Source organism: Plectropomus leopardus, chromosome 8 (genome assembly GCF_008729295.1).
Source record: "Plectropomus leopardus isolate mb chromosome 8, YSFRI_Pleo_2.0, whole genome shotgun sequence".
In the NCBI taxonomy this organism is placed as follows: domain Eukaryota; kingdom Metazoa; phylum Chordata; class Actinopteri; order Perciformes; family Serranidae; genus Plectropomus; species Plectropomus leopardus.
In genome coordinates, this window is record NC_056470.1 from 33924498 (window position 1) to 33947261 (window position 22764).

Sequence of the window (22764 nt, forward strand, 5' to 3'; positions counted from 1 at the left end):
TTTCACAAATAGCCTACCTAATGATAAAAATATATAAATCTACCTGTCAAAGCCTGTCCACAGACTATAATTGTGCACAAGGAAGCAAATTTGGTGCCTTAGCGACATATGCGCAGTCTATAGACAGGGTTTCCTGTGCTACAGAGGTGACTTTCCATGAATGTGGCTAGATCAGCATGGTAACTCATGATGGAAGTTTAGCATTTTATGTTGAGTTTTAGCTTGAAATCAGCTGAAAACTCTGAACTCTGACCTGTTTGTTGGCTTGCTGAGCCGAAATAGCTCAGTTGGGAGAGCGTTAGACTGAAGATCTAAAGGTCCCTGGTTCAATCCCGGGTTTCGGCAGCAGGTGAGCTGTGATTTTCACAAATAGCCTACCTAATGATAAAAATATATAAATCTACCTGTCAAAGCCTGTCCACAGACTAGAGTTGTGCACAAGGAAGCAAAATTGGTGCCTTAGCAAAGTATGCGCAGTCTATTGACAGGGTTTCTGTGCTTCAGAGGTGACTTTCCAAAATGTGGCTAGATCAGCATGGTAACAGTCATCATGGAAGTTTAGCATTTTATGTTGAGTTTTAGCTTGAAATCACTGAAAAGTCTGAACTCTGACCTGTTTGTTCTTTGTCAGAGCCGAAATAGCTCATTTGGGACAGAAGATCTATAGTTCCCTGGTTTGATCCCGGGTTTCTGAAGATCCTGTGATTTTCACAAATAGCCTACCTAATGATAAAAATATATGAATCTACCTGCTCAAAGGTCTGTGGCCTGATTGATAGAGTTGTGCACAAAGAAGCAAATTTTATGCCTTAGCGAAGTATGCGCAGTCTATAGCTGACAATGAGAAGTCAGCTGTGTCAGTAAAAGTCACAGATGAGAAACACTTACACACTCTGAGCTCTGACCTGTTTGTTGTCTTGCTGAGTAATAGCTCAGTTGGAGGAGCGTAAGTCTGAAGATCTAGTTCCCTGGGATAGTTTAGCATTTTATGTTGAGTTTTAGCTTGAAATCAGCTGAAAACTCTGAACTCTGACCTGTTTGTTGGCTTAGAGAGCCGAAATAGCTCAGTTGGGAGAGCGTTAGACTGAAGATCTAAAGGTCCCTGTTTCGGCAGCAGGTGAGCTGTGATTTTCACAAATAGCCTACCTAATGATAAAAATATATGAATCTACCTGTCAAAGCCTGTTCACAGACTAGAGTTGTGCACAAGGAAGCAAATTTGGTGCCTTAGCGACGTATGCGCAGTCTATATACTGACAATGAGAAGTCAGCTGTGTCAGTACAAAGTCACAGATGAGAAACACTTACACACTCTGAGCTCTGACCTGTTTGTTGTCTTGCTGAGCCGTAATAGCTCAGTTGGAGGAGCGTAAGTCTGAAGATCTAAAGGTCCCTGGAGATTGATAGTTTAGCATTTTATGTTGCGTTTCAGCTTGAAATCAGCTGAAAAGTCTGAACTCTGACCTGTTTGTTTGCTTGGAGAGCCAAAATAGCTCAGTTGGGAGAGCGTTAGAACTGAAGATCTAAAGGTCCCTGGTTCAATCCCGGGTTTCGGCAGCAGGTGAGCTGTGATTTTCACAAATAGCCTACCTAATGATAAAAATATATAAATCTACCTGTCAAAGCCTGTCCACAGACTAGAGTTGTGCACAAAGAAGCAAATTTGGTGCCTTAGCAAAGTATGCACAGTCAGAAAACTCTGAACTCTGACCTGTTTGTTCTTTGTCAGAGCCAAAATAGCTCAGTTGGGACAGAAGATCTAAAGGTCCCTGTTTCGATCCCGGGTTTCAGCAGTAGGTGAGCTGTGATTTTCACAAATAGCCTACCTAATGATAAAAATATATAAATCTACCCATTAAAGCTTGTCCACAGGCAGTGCACCTTTGCAACCAGGGTTTCCTGAGCTGCAAAGGTGACTCTCCTTAAACCTGGCTAGGTCACCATGGCAACCTGTGGCAAACTCAGCAGGTTTGAAGATTTACATTCTGAGTTTCAGCTTGAAATCAGCTGAGGAGCGTCATTCACAGCTTCTTTGCGTAGCTTCACTCTATTATCAGTGTCAGCATGAGAGCCATACAGTACACAATATAAATACACTTTATACAATTTGTTGAGCCGTAACGTGACGGCCGTGCATGTATACAGTATCGCTTTATGCATCGCAAATATATATATGTGTGTGTGTGTGTATATATACACAAGAACCTACAATTATATATTTTACATACTGACAATGATGAGAAGTTGGCTGTCAGTAGTCAGACAAAGACACTCTCACACACTCTCAGCTCTGATGTGTTTCTTGTCTTTCAGTGCCAAAATAGCTCAGTTGGGAGAGCGATAGACTGAAGATCTAAAGGTCCCTGGTTCAATCCTGGGTTTCGGCAACAGGAGCACTGGGATTTTCATAAATATGCTACCCAAAGATTAAAAAAAAGGATAAATCAGTCAAAACCTGACTGGCTTTGATTGTTAGAGGGAATAGCAGGATCCCTGTTTGCATTTGTCTGTGGGAGTATTCATGGGAGTATTTGAGCATTTTGTAATGTATGTTGTGAAATGTACAGGTGTAGTTCAGCAGTTTGACATAACATAAAGATGATGTACAATAGTCTCATTTGGTTACTCTTTGCTCCATATTTTCAAGGATATTCCAGTGATGCAGACTTTATTAGAGCAACATGTTATTGTGATTATATTCAAAACGCGTCACATGCACTTGATTAATTAGAGAACAGCACTTGAGACAAATGTTGTCTGAAATTTAAATAGTCAGTCACTCTACTGGGACAAACAAAACACAGTGTGATGGCAGAGTGTCACTGTTTTCATTTCTACAATAAATTGTTGACAGGCAAAAATTTAAACCCAAATTTAAAACCCAAACTGAACGGACCCGCTAGAGGTTAACCCCGAAACTGGCTCATCCAACATCGGCACAGAAAATGCTTAGCCTGCCCCCAACCAAGCCTGACCCCTCAAGAAGTACTAATTGGCTTTAAACGCCAGTCGTGTGCTCTGGCGGAAAATGGACCTGCTCGCTGGATCACTGACTCTCCACACTGTATTTTTGTTGACAGGTGTATGATAATTAGTGTATTTGTACCATAATTTTGCCTTCTATACGATGCACGATCAGTAATTCCAAAATTGCCGTGTACAATAATTTGACCACTGTGACACTGACAATAAGCACTTAGTTTCGGGCCGACCCGGCCAATTAGCGCATATTTTTGGCCGAACCCGGCCAGACGCATCGGCCTTTATGGTACCATGTTGGGACCTGTCGGGCTTGGGTTGAGATTGAAAACTCTACAATAAATGGGGTCACTTTATGTCAAGATTTTAGGTTCATTTAAGAGTAGAATTAGGATCTTTACTGGTTTGGAGCTAAATGAATGACTGAAGTCAGTGAAGGTCCTCACAAGTACAGTAGGATCAACACTGTAACACAATTCGTGGCTTTGATCAGCAGCACGTATTTCTCTTTTTCATCTTTGGAAATCCCTCTGTGTGTGTGTGCGCGCGCACGTGCACATCCACTTGTGGCTTCATTTGGTTTCTTGTGAATCTGGTTTGGCGCATGCGAAGATGTGTGCATGTATTTGTGTGTTTTTGTGCAGGTTGGTCACACAGTCCTATGCCTCGTTTTGTGTGTGTGTGTAGATGTGTGTGCTCCTATGTGGCATCCCCTATGTGTTTGTATGCATGCTTGGACATCCATGTTTATTCATATATCTGCATACATTACTGTACCACTGTGTGTGTGTGTGTGTGTGTGTGTGTGTGTGTGTGTGTGTGTGTGTTACTGTGATTGCATATCTGCATGTGTGTACTTTTTGTGCTTTTGTACACTGTGTGTGTGTGTGTGTGTGTGTGTGTGTGTCCCAGCCAGGAGTCAGCAGCAGACCTCGTCCTCGACGCCCACTCACACTCCCTCCAGCTGACTGGCACCATGGCAACCGAGAGATCCAGCCAGTCGAGCAGGCGAGGCAGCCAGGGCCCTGTGAGTGTGAGTGAGTGTGTGTGTGTGTGTGTGTGTGTGTGTGTGTGTGTGTGTGAGTGTGTGCGCTCTTGTGTCCATATCTGTGTGTTAAGGTGTGTCCCGCTGAATTGTCTCCTTGGTCCTTGTTTGTGTATTTTGTGCGAGCATTTACATATATGTGCATTAACCTTCTGCATTCATCCACAGCTCTATTGTACATGTGTTAGCTCATGCATACATACATGTTTATGTGTGTGAGAATGAGCACATATGCATTTGTGTGCAGGCGAATGTTCATTTAGGCATGCAGTCGTATGGCTGCACAACTCTCTCTCTGTGTGTGTGTGTGTGTGTGTGTGTGTGTGTGTGTGTGTGTGTGTGTGTGTGTGTGTGTGTTTGTGTGTGTGTGTGTGTGTGTGTGTCCCGAGGCGCGCGCGCGCGTGTGTGTGTGTGTGTGTCTATCTGTCTGGAGGCATGAGTATGTGTGTGTGGATGGGGGTGTTGTGGGGCCGTTGCTGGGTCAGAATAAGGAGTTTTATTTTCCGTGGATGCAGCAGGAGAGAGATCAGGGCTTAGAGAGACTCTCCTCACCCATTAACTGTCATATTTTTATGAGCGGAGAGCAACTTAACTCGTTTCTCTGACTGTCCCAAAGACCATATACATTATAAACAAAGGTCATTAAAATTCTGTAGACCTTTGTGATTTTTCAGACAGCACCGTCGGACCTGCAGCAAACGCTCTCACTACTGTTGGAGACATTAATGTGGAAGCTCATCATCTCATAATTGGCAAGTGTCAATTTTATTAGACTTAAATAAATTAATTAATCATTTTTTAATTGGCTCATCCATCCATCCATTTCATCCAATTATCTGGATCCAAGTCTCATTAATTTAATTAATTATATCATTGGGGATTATTGTTATATACTGCTGGGAAGTACGGGGAAAAAAAGGGTAGTAAAATGATAAATAGTTCAAGAATATATTATCCCTTTTGGTTTTCCCGTCATATTTTGGCCATGTTTTATGATAATGAAACAAGTATTGAATTGCATTCTATGTGGTATAAAAGGTTCTTAAATTTAAGCTTGTGAACACTGCATAAAGACTGTAAGAAGGGAAACAGTTTACCTGGCTTTCTCTAAAGGTAAAAAATAAAATGGTGTGTACCAGCACCTCAGAAGCTCACTGTAAATATGTCGTAGTGATCGGGATCAGTGGGGACCTAGAGGAGGTTGCTGTTTGAAAAATAGGTGTAAAACTTCCCCTCATCTTCACTTTATTAAAGAGAATGTTGTAGAGCGAGTCACTGGGCAGCTCCTGACAGAAGACGATCGCAGGTTTCAAATCACTTCTTATGTCCGTCCTGGTTTGGGACAGTTCCCTGCCCCGTGCAGGGCCTCCACTAACTGACAGTGGAGATTTCAACACTCGTAGGTTGTGTGTGTTTCAAACAGTAAAAGAGAAAGAGGAAGAAAAAGGAGAAGAGGACAGTTTCACAGAGAAGGAAATCACAGAGGCCCAACCCAGGACAGCCTCGGACACCAGCCCCTCAAAAAAAAAAAAAAATGCCCAGAGAGGACACAACTGTAGAGACAGAAATCACAAAAAACATTCATGATAATAATCTTAAATTCTACGTACAAAAACCAAAACTTGGATGATTGTGAAATCGAAGACTCAAAAGACCCCCCCCTCCAAAAAAAAAAAAATCATCAGTTGGAAGATCTCAGAGGAGAAATAAGCAGTTTAATTTAAAGTAGATACACAGCATTTCCCTTTATGGAGATCTTATTTATCGAAATATGCATGTTAAATTATTTTTAGATAATTAATTGTGGAATATACTAAATACTAGAGTTTTAATATACTGTATTGCCCACTATACAGTACAAATTATCACAGTTTTTCATATTGTAAATCGCTATCATTCATGTACTGTATGTTTTCCATGGCCATATACTGTAGTTTTTTATTAAAAATGTACAGTCCTTTAGAAAATGGGACTATAGCAGCATGCACTACAAAAATAAAGTTGCCCTCAAAATAAATTTGCATGAAATGCATCATATTTCTCAATCTTTTATTTGCACCGTAACAAAATCTGAAAGTCTGGGAACAAAGTGCTGCTTATCTTTTACCTTTAAATTAAGATTTAAAGGTTTAGTATGTTCTTAACAATAATTGTGGACACATGATTTATGGATGCTGTTGATGAGTAAAATTTGTGACTTCTTTATTATGAGGCATTTTTTCATCTATGGGAGACTTAAAAAAGAAAATCTAAAAAATCTAAATTCTTAAACTCCTTATTTATTTATTTTTAATTTTTTTATTTAAAAGGGACACTGCATATTAATGAACATCAGTATAAAATACAGATGTAAACATGCTGAAGTTAGCAGGAATGCATTCGTAGTCCCTCCTTGGCAGGTAAGAGACAAAGGAAATATCAAGAAAGAAAGAAAAAGGTCAAAACAAGACAAAAAAATTCTAAAATTAACTTTTTAAATGTTAGTCTTCTGTTTTATTCCCCTCAAAAAGCCGTTGGTTTCCCACCATCTGCCCTCGACGGGCAAACGTTGGCCTCCCGGACAAAAAGACGGGCCGAGAAACTAGGGTGTTTTGAAACACACTTTCACTTCCCATGGTGGAAGGTTATTTTAATCCTCTTGGTCGAGTTTCTCTTTTTTTCTCTCCATCGTCTTATTCCTACGGGGAAAAGCAGGGGGCTCTCAGATAAGACACACAGACACAAACGTAACGGCCCAGTTTGGACTTGACTCAACTTCAGTTGTCTTTGAAAAACATGCACACAGACGCAGCTCTATTTTTCTCTCAGTATGAGGTGTGTGTTTCAGAATAAATATCTAGATTTGGAAATGAGTGTTTCTTTTTAAAACATGAGAAAAATGATAAGAGGCAGGTCATGAAGTGAATTTCTGGTATCCCCATTTTTGCATGATTCTCTGCGTTCAACAGGAATTTATAAGCTTGTGGTTATGACATGGGGAGTTTTGCACATCATATACTTGCAGTTCAAAGATGAGGTTATTTGGGTTTTGAATATCAGCGTTTTTCTCTTCCATATTATAAAATTCTAAAGAAAAATTCGATATGACTAAAATTACAATACATTAACTTAATAATCTCAATAATCTTTTTAACTTTGCAACTATTGTCTGCACTTTTAACCCTTTGAAACCTGGGAGTGACATTGCTTTTCTTGCTTTCAGACACCTTTCTCAAGTATTTAAACCCCTGAACCTGGAGCAACTGGTGTAATTTCTTAAAAAAGAAACATGGGAAAATGATAGCTATTTCCAGTTTATTTATATTTTTATATTATTTAATTTTTTTTTTTTTACATTTTTTATATTTTTATATTTAATCTAAGTCACTTTACATGGACAGCAGTTAACATTAATACAATATTACACTTTACATGAGATCAAAAATTGATATTTAATAAGTGAATAAAAAAAAAGGATTATTACCACTGATCAAACATTGACTTTTGCCCGCCATGTTTATGCATTTATGACGTCGAGTTGGCAACTCGCACTATAAAATAACATTATCAATGGTAGTGTACTCGCCTGGCATGCTTAATAGTTAAAAGTTTGCTTGCTTGCTACAGTTAATAGATGCATATACTAAAATGTGCAACTACTAAAAGTAAATGACAGCTTTTGTGAACAAAATAACGCAATATATAATTTTTTACTGTCAATTGTTGACACTGTGCTTTTCACAATTTCTGCTGTCCTGAAATGTCATGCAAAGATCATAACTCGGGTATAATCGAAATTTCCCAATTCCCCACACATTTTTGACTGTGAAGGGCCGTTCATGTGCTCATAACTCATAAATATGATATTTCTGAGGAGCATGTGAAGGCCGTATTAGACCAGACAACAAACGATGATGGAGACTAAATTAGGAAAGAGGAGACTCTTATGGGGCCATGTTCAAAAATGGGGTCTTTTGCCCCAAAAGAAGCAAACTGTTTGTTTTTGTATCTTATGTTAAAGACGCTTGAGTTCAAGCTTTTCTTGAGATTGTCAGACAGAATTTATTCAACTCTACAGTCATTTTCGAGGCCGCCTGTATTCTGTCAGATGCGTTATACTGTATTATATGCTATTCCTGCTATTGTGTCCACCCCCAGTATGTGTTTTAACCGTGATAAGTCTGCAGTTTACCGTTCTCTGTTCTCTTTGTCTCCCCACAGCACTTCTCTAGAGACCAGCTGGGGATGGTGTGTTGTAGCTGCTGTGTTTGCGTGCGTGTGTGTTGACACCACATGTTCTCCAAGGAGGTACTATAACAGCCCTCATACACAGAAACCCACCTTCATAAATGGGAAAACATAAACACACCCATAAAAGATGGGACGAGCTTAGAACAAAGAGTCCCAGCCCACCTTAAAGTTGTGTGCACACATGCACACACACACACACACACACACACACACACACACACACACACACTCTCTGCGCATTTATACGTATACAGTGTATATATATGGCTTTATACATTTGTCTGCACCATATCACAAAGAAAATACATTACTTTTAATGTTTCTTTATTCTGACTTTTATTCTGCAAATTCTGACCTCAACCTCAGAGAGAATACATATTGGATATTTCACTTTTTTGAATAAATATGGAAAAACACATGATAATAATAAATGACTTGATGCAGGCCAGCAAGTACGAGAGGTATAAATTGTGATTATTAAATTGCCAAGAATGGATAGCAGTTGTTTATAGCACAGGGAAAATAGAGCCAAAGCCACGTCCAGTGCGGACTTTTTTAAAAAGCATTTTTGCCTTTATTGACAGGACAGGTAGCCAGAGGGGAAACATGGGAGAAAGAGGAGGGTGGACATGCAGCAAAGGTCCACAGGTCGTTATTCGAACACAAAGGACTCTATAGGGCGCACAGTCTACCAGGTGAGCAACAGATTCTCCTGTTTATGTGTATTTTGAAGATAAATGTGCTGATAAATGAACTTAGTTCTTTAATAATTTGTTCTTATATTGTCACTCACCATGCAGTTTATTTATTTCAGTTGGACCAAATAAAGGTTAAATAAATGAATAAATAAATAAAAAGATAAGATTCGAGGTGCTGGAGCTCATGAGAGTAGTACAAATACCAACTAGTATTTTTAAAAAACCATCAGTACTTTTCTCAGTTTGTGAAGGCAAAAGGATATATTTTTTTGAATAATATAGAAAACTTGCTCTCTACACTTGGTTGGACCTTTTTTTAAAATATTTTTTTAAACATTCTACTCCTAAAAGTCACCCTCTAACTCAATTCGTGCTTCGTTAACAAGATGATTCAGAGATAACAGCATATCTCAAGAGTACAGCTGTATAATTTTGCCAACTAAAAACCTTTAATGTGAAGTTATTAACTGTTTTCATTTTGTTCCAACAATAACTTTACAAAACCAACAGTGTCTCTGTTTTCAACTGTTGCTGCAGTTTAGGGCTGCTGGTTGAGCAACGATGAGAATAACTCTGCCTGCTGCTAAACGCTCACCGTGATATTCAATTGATAAGAGGAGACAGAAGGAACAGACTGTTTCAGGTGGTTGTCACTGTGTGTTATTGTTGTGCCGATACACTGCAGTGTTGGTCACTTCAGCACAGGGAGCTCACTCATCTCTTGTTGGCCTCCATCTGGCAAATTTACCAGTAACATAATATTTGTGTTAATTAATGAAGACAGAGTTAGATTAAGACTTTAGTGGGGCTTCCCTTTGAAAGTTGGTGATCCGATTCATCAGTTGAACACCCCTCAGTCGACTGAGATTGCTTCAAATCAAGCAGTTGTTTTGTTTTGCTTGTCAGTGTGCTGTGCAGTGAACTAGGGGACATTTGGTCCCCAGATTTTGCTGTGGAGTGAGCGTTCTTAGCTTTCACGCTACTCTTTGATGTAGTTAGCTGCAGACATACAAGCAGTGGCACAGAGGGGGAGAGACCCTGCCCTGTAAGGCTCTGAGACAACATTGTCTTCTCTCTTCTGCTTAGAAGAGGTGAATTTACAGCTAACAGCAACTTAAAGGGATAGTTCACCCAAACATAAAAATTCAGTCATTGTCTACTCACTCTCATGCTGATGGAAAGTCAGGTGAAGTTTTTTATTCCACAAAACACTGCCTGAGGTTCACAGGAAAAAGGCGTTGCACTCCTCACTGTAGTTTTAAATCAAACAAAGAGACTTGTTGCTTGCTGCTAACTCCAGAAGTCTCTCTCTGTGGCGGAGGCTCCCAGGTAGCATGTAAACACTGGCGTGAGCGTGCATATGGGAACGCAGCTCCCACATTAGGAGCTACAGGCCACAACAAGGCTAAACACATGACGCCAGTGTCATTTTTCAAAACGACTTGGCACATTGGGGCTTCAGGACACTTGGATAACTATGGACGAGCAGTATAGAGACATTTTGAGGTTTTATTATGTATTTTTTTTAAGCATTTGAATTCTGGTCACCATTTGCTTCAATTATTTAGGAGATGAGTGCAACTCCTTTTCCCCTTGAACCTCCAGCAGTGTTTTGTGGACTTTAAAACTTCACCTGACTTTCCATCGGCATGAGGGTGAGTAGATAATGACTGATTTTCCATTTTGGGTGAACTGACCTTTAATGTGACAAGGTATCTGGCTTTTGTTTGATATTTAGTGTCGGCAAAGATTTTTGTTGCACATTGCTGATCTGTTGTTAGCCCCGTTAGCTTGTTTACTTTATTACATAAATACCGCTGTCACACTGAATGTCCCGCTGAGTCCATTCAAACTTTCAAACTTTATATGAAAAAAAACCCCACAACCTGAATCTTTGAATATTTGTATATTATGGCTGAATCTGATTTGACGGACGTAATTCTGAGTCGGGTACAGTCTTAGGTTTAGTATTAAGTCAGATTGGCTATAGATGTCTAACTTTACCCTTTTCGAAGAACTCATTTAGTAGTAAGTAGCATAAGACTGACTGAATGTGCAATACACGGTGGATAAAACTGACATTTGACAGGTGCCTGTGAGTGTAAGAAAGTGTTTAAGATATCATCTTGTTTAAGCATTTTAATTAAGATAACGGCAAAACAAAAAGACAGAACTTTCAAGATTTTCATTGTCTCCGTCACTTCACCCCTATGAAAAATTTCTGGGGGCGACACTGACCCAAGGTGAATTTTGTCCTGCAGCCGAGTGAAACAGAACATATAGACTTCACACATCTGTCCCCTTCATCAGTGGTTAAAACACAATCATCTTCATCACACATGAAGGACTCACCTTCAGCTGACTCATTATGAGAATTTAATACTTTAATTGCATAAAAGCATTAATGTTCAGACAGGAGATCCTCAAACTCTCCGTGTAGAGGACGGCAAGGACGCTGGGAAATGATGCAAGCCTTGAAATTGCGCTCTTGCAGAAAATTAGTAAATGAGTTGAATGAATCAGGCTGTTTAACACCAGTGATTCTTGTTGAAAAAAACCCTTCACAAAAACGCATATTATCTTGAGACAAGGCAGAATAAGATAAATCATAACACACAAGCCGAGTGCCGTCCAGTTATGTTACACTGGAGCGAAGGCAGACATCCCTACAGCCGATATCTCCAACACTTAACAACCCACTCCAAGACAGTCGAGATCTAAAAAAAGCACTACAGGTAAGAGGAAAATATTTTTTATTTTGGAGTAAACTGTCCCTTTAACTTCCGTTCATCTCTCAGTGCTTTTCAGGATATGTGCTGTGAATTCATGAGAGAATAAACTTCTTTCCATAAATAAGTATCAAGGCTGAACAAGCCAGCCAGAGGAGCATGATGTGAGCTGTCGGTTCAACAGAGTGGTGTTCCTCTTTCAGGCTGGGAGAGGTTGCTGCGCTGGGGGAGTGTTTTCAGAAGCCTGGTTTAGTGCCAGCTTCCTTATTTTGATGTGAGTACTGTGGCTGCTTCTACAGCGGGTTACTGGCCTGTTTGTATCTCGACTCGCTCCAGTGATTTCGAGGTTGCATCTGGCTGTTGGATGGAGGCTAGGTGACAGTTAGTACTTCAGCTGGGAAGCATCCTCGAAAAAGAATTTATTTAATCTGATCTTTTTTTCTAGTTTGGGAGTTGTTGGGCTAGTTTTCTAGCTTAAAAGGCAAAGTGATAAAAAATAAAAATAAAGGAATAAATACAAAATGACAAAACGGAGATAAGACATCAAAACATAATCTCACATCTCGCTCTTTAACCCTGCATCAACATCAGATTTCTTTGCTGCGTTAAGACACCTTTCATTAGTATTTTAAGATATTTTTTGGTGGCATTTTTTCCTTTATTTGACAGGACAGTGTTAAAAGAGGAGAGAGAGGAGATGACATGCAGCAGAGGGCCACGAGTTGCGGCAAGATCGGTCTGTACATTGGGCGCCCGCTCTATCCACTGAGCCACTGGGCGCCCCATTTCATTAGTATTTAAACCTCTGAAAACTAAGAAAATTGGTTTGATTTCTTCTAAGAACATGGAAAAAACATAATATGCAATTTGTCAAGAAATGTCCTGCAAACTGGGGGTATAAGCTATAATCAAGAACATTTCTTTAGTACTTTATTGAGGTCATTGTCTTGTTTTTTTTTCTATTTTCATTCTTTTGCAGGCCACTGAACCAATATCTAAACTTGTTGAATATTTGCATGTTTTTTTCTTTTTAATATAAACTCTACAGGCTGATTTTTGAACATTTTGGGGGATGTATTCTAACTTGTCATCACTTCAGTTTGTGATAAGGGCTGTTGCTTGTTTCATTTTGTCAGCTTCTCTCGCTGTCTGTATTGCACCAAATTAAGGGCACCTACAGTCAAATTTATGATTGAGGTGGAACATTAAGACTTATCGAATATGATTCTGGAAAATGCGATAAATAATAGATTTATTCAACCTTATGCAGGCTACCAAAACCAACATCTGAGTTTATTGAATATTCATGGCTTTTTTCTTTTCATTATAAACTCCACAGGCTGATTTTTTTTTAAATACTGGGGGTGTATTCGCATTTGCCCTCACTTCAGTTTGTGGTAAACTGTCCCTTTAAGAATAGTTGGTAAAGCTGAACAGCGACTTTCTAGACGTTTTTGGCACAAAATATTCAGGCACACAAACAGAAGTCAGGCTGTTTTTAAACAATACTTAATGCATTTTGTCAGCTTTTCTTACTGTCTGTATAACACCAAGTTCAGGTCATTTAGTCAACTAAATTTATGATTGAGGCGGAACATTAAAACTAAATGTAAGAAATAATAGATATATCAGACCTTATGCAGGTCACAAAACAAATCTTATGTTGAATACTTACTTGTTTCTTTCTTTTTATTATTCTTATTCTCTTTTATTCTTTTTATTCTACATGCTGATTATTTAAACATTTTGGGGTGTATTCTCACCTGTTCGTTTTGTGTTAAACTGTCTCTTTAAGAATAGTTGTTATTGCACCGAGTTCAGGTCACTTTACTGTCATTTTAACTTCACTAAATGTATGATTGAGGCGGAACATTGTGTGTTTTTCTTTTTTATTATGAGCTCTACATGCTGATTTTAGTACATTTCGGGGGTGTATTCTCACTTGTCCTCGCCTCAGTTTGTTACACCCCCTTTTGACATCCACGGGACCATAGAGAGTGCGCTTTGGTCGGTTTTTTGGACACTTCCTGCTTTTTTGAGCTGGAGCTGCAACGTGCTTGTCCCGTTGACTCAGGCTGGGCCGGAGCTGTGTGGCAGCAGCGTGTGTTTATGTATTTAGGACTCCAGCTGCTGTTGGGTAGGAGAGCTATTATCGTTTATTTGAGGAAGGAGGAAATGAGGCGTAGCGTTGCGCTTTAAGGGTACAGGAGAGAGGAGAGAGAAACCGGATTCAAACAGGTGTCCGGATGACTTCCATCAAACCGGAGGAGGAAGAGAGAGAAAGGGTGGCAAAAAGGGACGATTGTGAACATTTTTTGTAATATAGGGCAGTTTTGAACTAATCATTCCGCTAATTTCTTTTTGTAAACCGTGCGCTCTGGTTTAACGGTGATGGAGCCAAACAAGGAGAGCCCGTATTGTTTATAGAGAGATCTCCAGCCGTGCATCTCATTTATTTCTTTCTCTCGCTCTGAGGAGGAAGAGGAGGTGGTGGAAGAGGGGAGGCGGTGACTGACATCCCCCACGGGACAGGCCGACCGACCCACGCTTCTAACAGGTGTGTCTGAAGAGGGCATACCGCTCCAATCTGCACCGTCCGGCCGGTCCGTGCCCCCTCCCTCCCTTTTCTCCCAGCCTCCCCGGTCCCTTTCATTGTTCCTGGCGAAATTACATCCAAACAAGGGGGGCTGTTTTCTCGAGTTAAAATCCGTTTTGGCATCCCCAGTGAGCGCTCGTGCTTTTTCTTCTTTTCGCACGCAGATATCCGTTGGTGCGTAACAGCCGAGAGGAGGAGGAGGAGGAGATCTAAACGGCTAATTTTGAGACGTTAATTTAGAAAAAAGGGACTTTGCACCGTGGTTTCTTGGAAAATGGAGACAATTTAAGGGTTCGTTTCAAGAGGAAAATTGAAGATTTTATTTTTTATTTTTTTGCTCCAGATTTGGACTGATTTCGCCCCCTGGTGAAAAGCTAGCCGTTGGTGGTGCCTTGGTTTCGGCGACGCTCGCTAAGCCAACCCGACCCAAATCCCCGGACAACAAAGTGAAGGACTCTCTCTTGTTTGGACAAATTTGGTTTTATCATGACAACGAGGAAAGCCAGCAGCGTGGTGGACACGGTGACTACCTCCACCACCACCACCACCACCTCCACCACCAACCACCAGACCCAGCCGAGGAGCCGGAGTCCCAGCAGCGGGGTTCCGGCGTCCGAGGCGGCGGGCGGAGGGGCGGAGATGTTCGGTGAATTTCAGGACTGGTGCCTGCGGACGTACGGCGACTCCGGCAAGACCAAGACCGTGACCCGGCGCAAATACAACAAAATCCTCCAGACGCTGATCCAGGGGGACGAGGAGAACAGCAACGGGGTGTTTCTGCACGAGAAAAGCAACAACCACATCAACGCCAAATTTAAATTCTGGGTCAAGTCCAAGGGCTTCCAGGTCGGGACGCTGCAGGATGGCAAGCACGGGTCATCGGACAGACCGGTGCTCTATGTCCCCATCAAGGCGACGGTTAGTGCATCTTCCTCTTTCACTCTGGGTTGATCTGTGTGTGTGTGTGTGTTTGCGCGCGTGCATGTGTGTCCCGTTTTCGTTATGCGTGCTGTCCGTCACTGTTGGGCTACCCTTATTTGCTTAAAGAAATTAGGTGTGTGTGTGTGTGTGTGTGTGTGTGTGTGTGTGTGTATGTGTGTGTGTGTGTAGCCTGAAGCTGTACAACATAACTTTCCCTGGCTCAGTGCCATGATTACAGCAAACACCTGTTCCAGTACACAGCCTGTTAGTGGCTGCACTGGCACTTCATTTATTTTTTTTAAACCCCATCTTTATTTTGCCAGCGTTTCCAAGCTGACTGACCATCAATACACTATAAGCTCATAAGCTGATCTTACTTTTATATATATAGGAAACAGATTGCTTCAAAAATGTACGTAAATATAGTCTTAATTTGTTTATTTAGTCCCTAATTGTTAAGTTTCCTTACATTTTAGTTGTATTAACTTAACTTAATGAAGTTGTTGCAACATAAAAATGTCTAGTGAATTAACTTGTTTTTTTGGGAGTGAAAGCAACTTACATTTCTAAGTAAATCAAGGTAGTTGGACTTAACTGAACCCTTGTCATGTATTTTTACACACTTTTAAATCTGACAAGTTGATTTTACTTTAACTAATCTTGGAAACCAGTTGCCTTGAAACATGTAAGCATTAATTTATGTTTACTTAATATCTACTTGTTAAGCTTACTTAAAATGTAGTTGTATTTACTTAATTTAGTGAAGTTGTTGCAACTTAAAAATTATGAGTGGATTAACCTGTTCTTTGGAAGTTATATCAATTGAAAAATAACTGTAAATCTGACAATCTGTTTATTTAATCCATAATTGTTAAGTTTTCTTAAATTTTAGTTATATTTACATGATTTTGTGAAGTTTTTCCAACTTAAAAATGACAAGTGAATTAATTTGTTCTCTGGAAGTGAAAGCAACTTAAGTTTTTAAGTAAACCAACTTAGTTTGACTTAACTGAACAGTTTTATGTATTTTACACTCTATAAAAATCTGACAGGTTGATTTTACTTTAATCTAGTAAGCCAATTACCTTGAAAAATGTTAGTAAATATTAACTTTTAGCCTCAATTTATGTTTACTTCATATCTAATTGTTTAGTTTATTCAAATTTTAGTTATATTTACTTACTTTCATAAAATAAAAAAGATTTTTTTTTGGACCAGTTTGATGTTAACTGAGCATCACAACTCAATTATTTTTTTCAGATTATGAATTGATCGATTTTTTCTTGCAATAATTAAGTTACATCATTGAAAATGAAAATGTTCAGTTTCTCTGTGCGACTTTTACTTTTGCTCTTTTGTCACTCTAGTACTGACCTTTGACCCAGAGTTTAAACTTTTTCACATGACCCCAGTTTGAAACGTTTATGTTTAGCAGGAGGAAACAGAGAATTCAAAACTTTGACTCCATTTAAAGCTGATTCAAATGCTTCCTCCGAATATAATGTGACTGTCGAATCTAGATATATGTGACCTCACAGAGAGTTTAGTTTGAATTTACATACCTCACTCTTCCCCCCAGTGGTAGATTTTGTACTACAAATGCTGCCTGTATTCTTTGTAACACTTTTGAGTTCTACATACTTAATCTTATCTTTATAACGATAATGAATAATGAAAATATTCCTCAGTTGGAGCCTTAAATTTGGTCGTCATGACCGAAGAAAAAGTTTAAAGTCCTTGTTTTCCACTTCTCTTATCATCCACCAAGACATCGAGATTTGTCTTTTTTAAAATCAGTTCCTTTCTGAACACATTCCAGCATCAGTGATTGATACTAGTTATTGATTGTGTGTCCACTGATGTCGAGGTAAAGTGATGTCGATGATGTCACAGCTGCTATCATAGTGAACCTGTTGCTCACTGTGTTGTCGTCTGTATTCATTCAGTTGCTCGGTGTGTCCTCTTTTCTGCCTGAAAAACCCTTAAATGTGTTTTGTCTGGTCAGCGGTCTGCAGTCTGCTCCCACGTCATGACTTATTCTGTTTCTCTCTGCAGAATCGTGTATTTTACAGTCACACATTGGTCAAAGTTGTGTAGCTGCTGCACAAAAGATGTTGCGAGACAGGATTCAAACCTGAATCATGCACTACTTTTTTATTTCTCTTTCTTTGTGTTTGAAAGCAGCTGTGGCCTACATGTTGTTGGTTGTATTTTCCACCCAGAGAGCACTTGTTGTCGGTGGAGTGCAGAGTGAGTGGGATGACACAAAGATATGAATGAAATGAAAGAGAATGGGCTTATTTCTTTGATTGCAAAACTGTTTTTTATTTAGAAATGATTCAGTCTGTCTGTGATCCTTGAACAGACTGTGAATGCCGTTCAGTCACTGTAAAAAGCTTTGTCGAAATGTTTTTTTTTTGTATCTGCAGATTCAAATCAGAGGTTGTTCAGATGGCTGAACAGACAGGTTGATGTAACACAGGATTGCTGTGGAGATGAAGGGGGTTTGAGGGGCTGGTTGGCATGGTTACCGCGTTTGCTAATTTCACCCTGTCCCATATCATTCCATATTCAGATTAACATCAGGAGTGTGGCAGTGAGGACTGGAATCCTCTTGCAGAGTTTATTTTGTGTAAATCCCTCTCTGTGTCTCTCTCTCGGTCTTGGCAGCAGCAGGTCTGTTGAGTCTGTTCAGTATCTGAGGATTGGGCTGTTTAGACTGCAGAGCGAGAAAGATCCTTTCTGTTTTCTCCTGAACTTGAACTGTGTGTCTGTGTTCTGTTTCTAAACATAACCAGACTGATGTTAGAAACATGAGGACAATCCACCAGAGTGTGGATGTTTTTACTTCACTTAGATTAACCCTTAGGAACTATTTGACGCTTTTTAGGCACTTTTCATTCTGTGTTTTTTGATTGTTTTGGCTGTGTTCATGCATATGGCATACATTTTGGCAAGGTTGGGTATTCTTGTTAAATGTTTGAATTTCCTGCTCAACTCCTACATTAAGTCTAAAATACATTGTGCAAACAAAACATCATGACAAAACCCTGGCATTTAAAGGGTTAAAATTCTGAAAATTAATGAAAATTTTATATATATATGATTAGGGCCGATGTTAATTAAAAAGATAAAGTCAATGAAATAAAAAAAAAAACACATTGATGTATAAAATATTTTACAAGCATTGTGTGTGCAGAGCGATGCAAGTGTGTGTAATAGTAAAGCGGGCCCTAAGGGTTAATATTACTAGGGTGTTTCACCCAAACCACAGAATGAACTTATTTTCTTATTTACCTCCTGGTGGTATCTAGCAGTGCAGATAATGTGTCCACATTTCGAGATATTTGTCTGTGCCTCCTCTGCAGTACGATGTTGTGGTTAGTTTGCAGAATCCAGAGAACACCATGTGAAAAGTTTCACAAAGACCATTTTTTTAAGGGATACTTTGTTGATTTTTAACCAGCTTACAATGGGGGTAGTATGTGAAGTTGAGTCATGTGAAGTCGGCCCGTGCTGAACCATGCTGTGCCGTGCCAGAGACGGATGAGTGTGTGTTTTGGATGAATGAGTGTGTGTGTATTAGTCAGCAGCGACAGGTTCTGTAGCCCCCTGCCCCTCTCTGATTGGATGTTTATACACCTGATTGCATTGCGCCAACAACATGTCACCTTACACGTGGCAGCTGAGCAGATCATACTCAAACCCTTTTGCTGAAAAATTAAAAACATAACTGGTCTGTCGTTTAATCTTAATATTTAAAAGGTCTAGTGTGTTGTGTTTGTTTACATCAGAGATGTTTTCACAGCCAACAGCAAAACAGGCCAGATGATTGGATGATTAAAAAATCGAGGACGTCTCTGTGTTTGTATTTATGTAGAAAAGTTCTGGTGCTGCCATCATACCTGATGAAGGTCTGCTAGACAGAAATGCTGTTTTATTCATTCAGTAAATATGTCAGCAGTAAGTAGGACAGTGTGCGGGATTTTCTCTCTTTGTTGCTAAATTGCACCCTCCTCCGACATGCCTGTCACACATTCAGGTGTGTGATTCTCCTCAGCAATAATTTTTGGACAACAATTTAGCTCCATGGCACAGAGGAAGAAAATACATCAGGCTGTGATACACAACACTTGGTATTAGATACTTCCACTGTTTGTTTTTGTGTTTTTGTCGGATTTATTAAAAATAAGAAAAATAAATACTATCACCAACCTTTTCCTTGAGGACCCATATGCACCCTCGGTAACACTGAGACACTTGTCATCCTCTTCGCCCGCTCCGGCAGAGGCAAAATTTATAGGTAAAACAGTTTATGTCCGCAGCAATACAGGAAGTAAACATCAGATGATGTGAAATGGCAATAACAGCAGGAAAGAGTAACTGTCAGCATGTTACTTCAATTTCTGTTAAATATCAGTTTCCCTCATGTAGATTGTAGCCTTTGTCTTGTCTCCCGCCTGTTGAGCGATGTGAGAAATAAACGCCTGGATGTGTCGAAGGATTCTAGTGGTGTTTATGGTTCAAATCAGCATCCTGCTTGTTTCCTGTCAGCGTCATGCTGAGAGGGGTATGACCTGACTGCAGCAACACATGATCAGACAGCGACTCTGTTTGTACACTGATACACAGATAGTGTGTGTGTGTGTGTGTGTGTGTGTGTGAGATAGAGACAAAGAGGTGATATTGCTCAGCTGATCTCTGAGGTATGAAACAATGTCAGAATGAAAGAATTGAAGAAAAAAGGTTGAAGACATATAACATGAAGGGACTATCTCTCTCCTGGGGGTTTTTTAGGTTTACTTAGCAGCAGCCGGTGCACTTGTGAATGTAAAACACACAGGTGAGACACATGACAGCTTGCAAGTAATCAGAACTGACAGAGGGACCGTATCAGACGGCTGACATGGAATATTAATGAGTTCAAGTGACAAAGAACTGTCGCTAATCACCTTTCCTTTATTTGTCTTCATTACTTTTCATCTGTGTGAAACACAAGCTTTTAACCCATTTTGATGGACATGCTCGTTTGCTTTTTCATTTTCACCTTTTTGTCTTTAAATACTGAGTTAATATCTATGCACAGCAACCATGACTTTTAATAATGAAATGCCTAAAAATATTTTTCATCATTATGAATGTGGAGGTGTGTGTGCCAAAGATGCATCTAACCTTCAAGTGATAAACTTCTTTGTCAAGAGAATAAAATAAATTACAGCTGCAGCAATAGGTCAGTGCAGGGCATTTTAAGCAGCAAGCAGATGAATTGGAAGACAATGAATGATCAGTGTTAAGAGTGTGCATTTTGCATCACATGAGGCTTAAAATTGCAGCCCCAGACATCAGGGACAAGTCACTATCCCACTGAGCTACATGCAAAGTGAGAAACCAGAGATGGCTTCACACTATGACCGAGCCAACCACCAGGGGGCAGGATATCAGCTGTCTGTGCATGGAGAGGGAGAATTCAAGCTGCTGTCAAAAATGAAATTATCAAGACAAAATTCTGAGAATTTGCATACTTAATCTACACAGCAAGGTGATGTTTATAGTTTGTTTTTACAGAGATTGATTTGCTCCATAAGTGAAAAACTGATAGTTAAAGATGCCATTTTCCCATAGACTGCAATAGTTCACATGGGGGCCGAATTCAAAATGCTGTCAAAAAATCAGTTTTTGAGATAAAATTCTGAAATGTTACACGCATAATCTACCATGGCAGCAACATTTTGTCAAATTTTTTTCATGAACCTTGAAAATTTATTTAGCAAGAACTTGCAAGTACATGTTTACAGTACCGCTTACAGTCAAACATTTTGACACAACAATACTAAAAACAATACAACTTCAAGCACCTTTATTTAACTTTATTGTAACCGCAGTTCGTTCAACAATTTTGTATTTTAACAGTTAAAATTTAAGCAGGACATTCAAAAATATCAAAATATATATTGTATATCACAATATAGCCTTAAAATATTGCAATATTAGTGTAAAGCCATGTTGCACAACCCTATTCTGATTAATACCATGGAAGTGTTTTCAGGTGACATGCCATCTGCAAAAACTGTACAGCTCCTTAATTTCAAAGCAGACATATTGTACATGTTTATATGGTGGTTTTCATACTCTTTTAGGGGAATATCTTCTGTTATATATTCATGTTTCTTGACTTTGCTTTGTCTCTTTTTTTATTTTCATTTTCTTTTAATATGCATGAAAACCTTTTCGGCGATAAACCTGATTATGATCGAGGGTTCCCATCACTGCTCCGGTAAATCCTACTGTTTGGGGCACCTGTACAGCAGATGTACAACTGGTTCGTGAATGTCCCGTGTGTTATCCCAGCTCATCCCAGGCAGGTGCAAAGAAGCAGCTGGTGGTAACATCATGTGTCACAGAGCTTGAACACGTCAGTCTATTAGCCCTCTTCAGGACAACAGGAGAGTTTAGCAGTGACAAAAACTTCAATGCAGAGTGAACAGAAAAACACAATAAATGGAAATTCATATTTCTGATTGGGTTAAAGTCATTACTCTTGTTATTACATCTCAAACATTTCTTGTATAATTAGAGTTCTAAATCAGAGCATGAGTTTTATTAAACTGCTGGTAACCATAGTAACTGCAATTTGTCTTCATGATGCTTTTAATAGATGTAACCATTGGTTAAAACTAATTACAAACGACAGTTTAAAAATGGACTACTTGAGCACAGTTTGTCTTTTTCCTTTGATAACTTACCATGAAATGAAGCATGGTAATACAATAATTTAGAAAATGACTAAAGCTTTATGGTGTCCACCTCAGGGGGCACGATTCTTGTGACGCTGTGTGTTTGAAAGTGCTGTTGTGCTTTGTTGTCAAATGCAGCCTGGGTCTTGTGCCACATTTCATCATCCTCTCCAGTGCAGTTCTGTCCCTTTGTCACTACCAGAAAGCGTCATTAAAAAGGAGGGTATGTAACGAAAGTTTGCTCAACTGGCTCTTGGTGGAAAAACTGTTCTTCAGTTAATTCAAGAGGGCACTTTTTAATTAGCTTAATTAGTAGTGTAACCACCCATTTTGCTGCTGGGAGTCTTTGGTTTAAGACTGAGAAGAGAATCTGGCCATGAGGTACATCTACAGCCCTTATTAATTTAAAATATCATAACACATACACCATCAGACCCATGTATATGTGTGTGTCATGAACATGCTATCCATGTCTGTATAATAACTACCTATCATGGTTTTTGGTTTTTAGTGCCTTATCAGTTATATTGAGCTGTTCTATTTTACTCTAAATATCACTGGCAAAGAGTTGTCAAAGTCAAAGATTGTACTGTTAGAAGATGAAAGGGTATCTTTTTAATACATTAAACCCTTAACATTAGCAGGTATTAATTGTATGTCTAATTTCTAATAATCTAGAATCTTCCTCATAAAGTAGTTGTCTTATATCAGCGATGGATTACTGCATGGTTTATCTACACAACACCTTTCTTTATCCTTTTTAACAAGCCAGCTGGCCACCAGTGTGGTTAGACGTTGATATTTAGTTGAACTTAGGTTGTAAGGGCTGGGT

The 22764-nt window shown here is 39.4% G+C and overlaps 1 protein-coding gene and 3 non-coding genes across 4 annotated transcripts in view; all 4 read left to right on the forward strand.

Annotated features, from left to right (window-relative positions):
* The first annotated feature begins 272 nt into the window (after positions 1–272).
* On the forward strand, positions 273–345 carry trnaf-gaa. Its single transcript has one exon. It is a non-coding gene; the product is annotated as a tRNA-Phe (tRNA).
* A 1138-nt stretch (positions 346–1483) lies between these two features.
* Positions 1484–1557, forward strand: trnaf-gaa. Its single transcript has one exon. It is a non-coding gene; the product is annotated as a tRNA-Phe (tRNA).
* Positions 1558–2314: 757 nt separating this feature from the next.
* Positions 2315–2387, forward strand: trnaf-gaa. The gene has a single exon. It is a non-coding gene; the product is annotated as a tRNA-Phe (tRNA).
* Positions 2388–14269: 11882 nt separating this feature from the next.
* Positions 14270–22764, forward strand: part of LOC121947546 (nucleolar protein 4-like) — a 180893-nt gene continuing 172398 nt past the window's right edge. Inside the window, exon 1 of the mRNA XM_042492641.1 lies at positions 14270–15195. Within this exon, the coding sequence (XP_042348575.1) occupies positions 14764–15195 (432 nt within the window). The 5' untranslated portion in view covers positions 14270–14763. The remainder of the gene's footprint in view (positions 15196–22764) is intronic.